The sequence below is a fragment of the Lycium barbarum genome, chromosome 5, assembly GCF_019175385.1.
Source record: "Lycium barbarum isolate Lr01 chromosome 5, ASM1917538v2, whole genome shotgun sequence".
Taxonomy (NCBI): Eukaryota; Viridiplantae; Streptophyta; class Magnoliopsida; order Solanales; family Solanaceae; genus Lycium; species Lycium barbarum.
In genome coordinates this window covers 58,643,927-58,645,907 of record NC_083341.1, presented here as the reverse complement: position 1 = coordinate 58,645,907, position 1,981 = coordinate 58,643,927, and the positions used below count along the sequence as shown (strand labels likewise).

Genomic DNA, 1,981 nt, shown 5'->3' with positions numbered 1-1,981 from the left:
CGTTTTGGTAGTTCAACGCCAAAGAGGAGTGCATGCTGAAGTACCCAATGAAAGTTTTAAGGTTGTTGGTTTGGTTTCGAGAATGGACAGTGATGCACATTCCCAGAGAGAAGAATGTGGAAGCTAATGCATTGGCTAATTTAGGCTCGTCCATGGAGTCAACGGGCCCAAATTCAGAATCTGTGGTCCAACTACTTCACTCAGCCTTGGATTAACCAGGATATGATGACGTCAATTCCACAAGCCTTGTTTGGGATTGGCGGAATGAGTTCCTGGACTACCTCAACCATGGCAGGCTACTGGAGGACTCAAAGGATTCTTGAGCCTTGAGAACCAAGGCGGCCCAATACTGTATCGTTGGTGGCCTACTTCATCGCAGATGCTTTTTTGGCCCAATGGAAAAATGCATAGACTCGAGGAGTCAGATTACGTCATGTGGGAGGTTCCAAAGGCATCTGTGGTAATCATTCTGGTGCAGAGTTGCTCGCAAAGAAGTTACTCCAGGCTTGGTATTACTAGCCTCGAATGGAGGAGGATGCCAAGGCGTTCGTCCGGAAGTGTGACAAGTGCCAGCGGTACGCATAAATTTTACACCAACTAGGTGAAGAGCGGTATCCAGTTATATCACCATGGCTATTTATGAAATGGGGTTTGGATATAGTAGGGCCCTTATCAGTGGGACCTAGTCAGGTACGGTTTGTATTGATGGTAACAAATTATTTCTCTAAATGGGCCGAGGAAGCAACGTACAAAAAGGTCCGAGAGAAGGAAGTGATCGATTTCATTTGGAATCATATAATTTGCCGATCCAAGATCCCAAAGGAAATCACTTATGACAACGGTCCGCAGTTCATTCGAGCTAAGATCACAAACTTTCTCGAAGAATTGAACATCAAAAGGATCACATCTTATCCTTATCCTCCCAGCAGTAACGGCCAGGCGGAGTCAACAAATAAGACGGTTATCCAAAATTTGAAGAAGAAGTTAGAAGATGCCAAGGGGGTGTGGCCATCAAAGTTATCAGACGTGCTATGGGCTTACAGGACCACGGCCAAATCCAGTACCGGTGAAACTCCTTTCTCCCTTGTATACAGGGCGAAGGCATTGATTTCGGCGGAAGTCGGGACCCCTAGTCCACGGTACGACTGGGCACAAGAGAAGACCAATGCTGAAGCAACGTTGGTGCAGTTAGCCTTATTGGAGAAGCATAGAGACCTCGCGTACGTCCGTATAGTTGCTCAGAAACAACTGATGCAATGATATTACAATCATCACACTAACCTCCGGCATTTCAAACTTGGGTACTTGGTGCTACGGAAAGTGACGCAAAATACTCCAGACGCAAATATTGGAAAACTAAACTGGGAAGGCCCATACAAGGTGATTGGCATTGTCAGTAAAGGTTCATACAAACTGGAGGATGAAGGCGGCAAGCAAGTCCCTAATAATTAGAATTTTAGTTTCCTCAAGAGATATTATGCTTAGCGTGAAAACTATGGCCGGTGGTGCTTCACTCTTTTTCCCTTCGATCAATTTTTGTCCTAATTAGGTTTTCCGGGCAAGGTTTTTAATGAGGGAGTGCTGCTCGGTCGTCAACAGGTTTTCCTGGAGGCATTATAAAATTTTTGGAACTTCATTCTTTGCTTCTAAACATTTAGGGGCTACATATATAAATAAATAAAAGATTGAGGTGATTATGGCTACAACTTAGGTAATTTAGGTGTCACCAAGTAATTCAGGTGTCACCAAGTAAGCTAAAGATACAGATAGGGAAATAAAAATGAAATTATTTTCTCTGCCATGATAAGCAAATATTTTTGCAATGTTAAGAAAATACTTAGCCATGTTAAGCAAATTTCTTTACCATGTTAAGCAAAGTACGATAAACAGACCAAATTAGACTTCGTACTGAAAAACTTTGCGCCAAAGCGAAAAGGAGACGTCCTTTTCTGAGCACCGAAACCTAAGAGCCCTCTTTTAT

At 43.3% G+C, this 1,981-nt stretch overlaps 1 protein-coding gene across 1 annotated transcript; it reads left to right on the top strand.

Annotated features, from left to right (window-relative positions):
- Positions 1 to 705: 705 nt before the first annotated feature.
- Positions 706 to 1,260, top strand: LOC132639416 (uncharacterized). The gene has a single exon (XM_060355863.1). It carries the CDS (start codon positions 706 to 708, stop codon positions 1,258 to 1,260), a length of 555 nt encoding a protein of 184 aa, XP_060211846.1.
- The last annotated feature ends 721 nt before the right edge of the window (positions 1,261 to 1,981 follow it).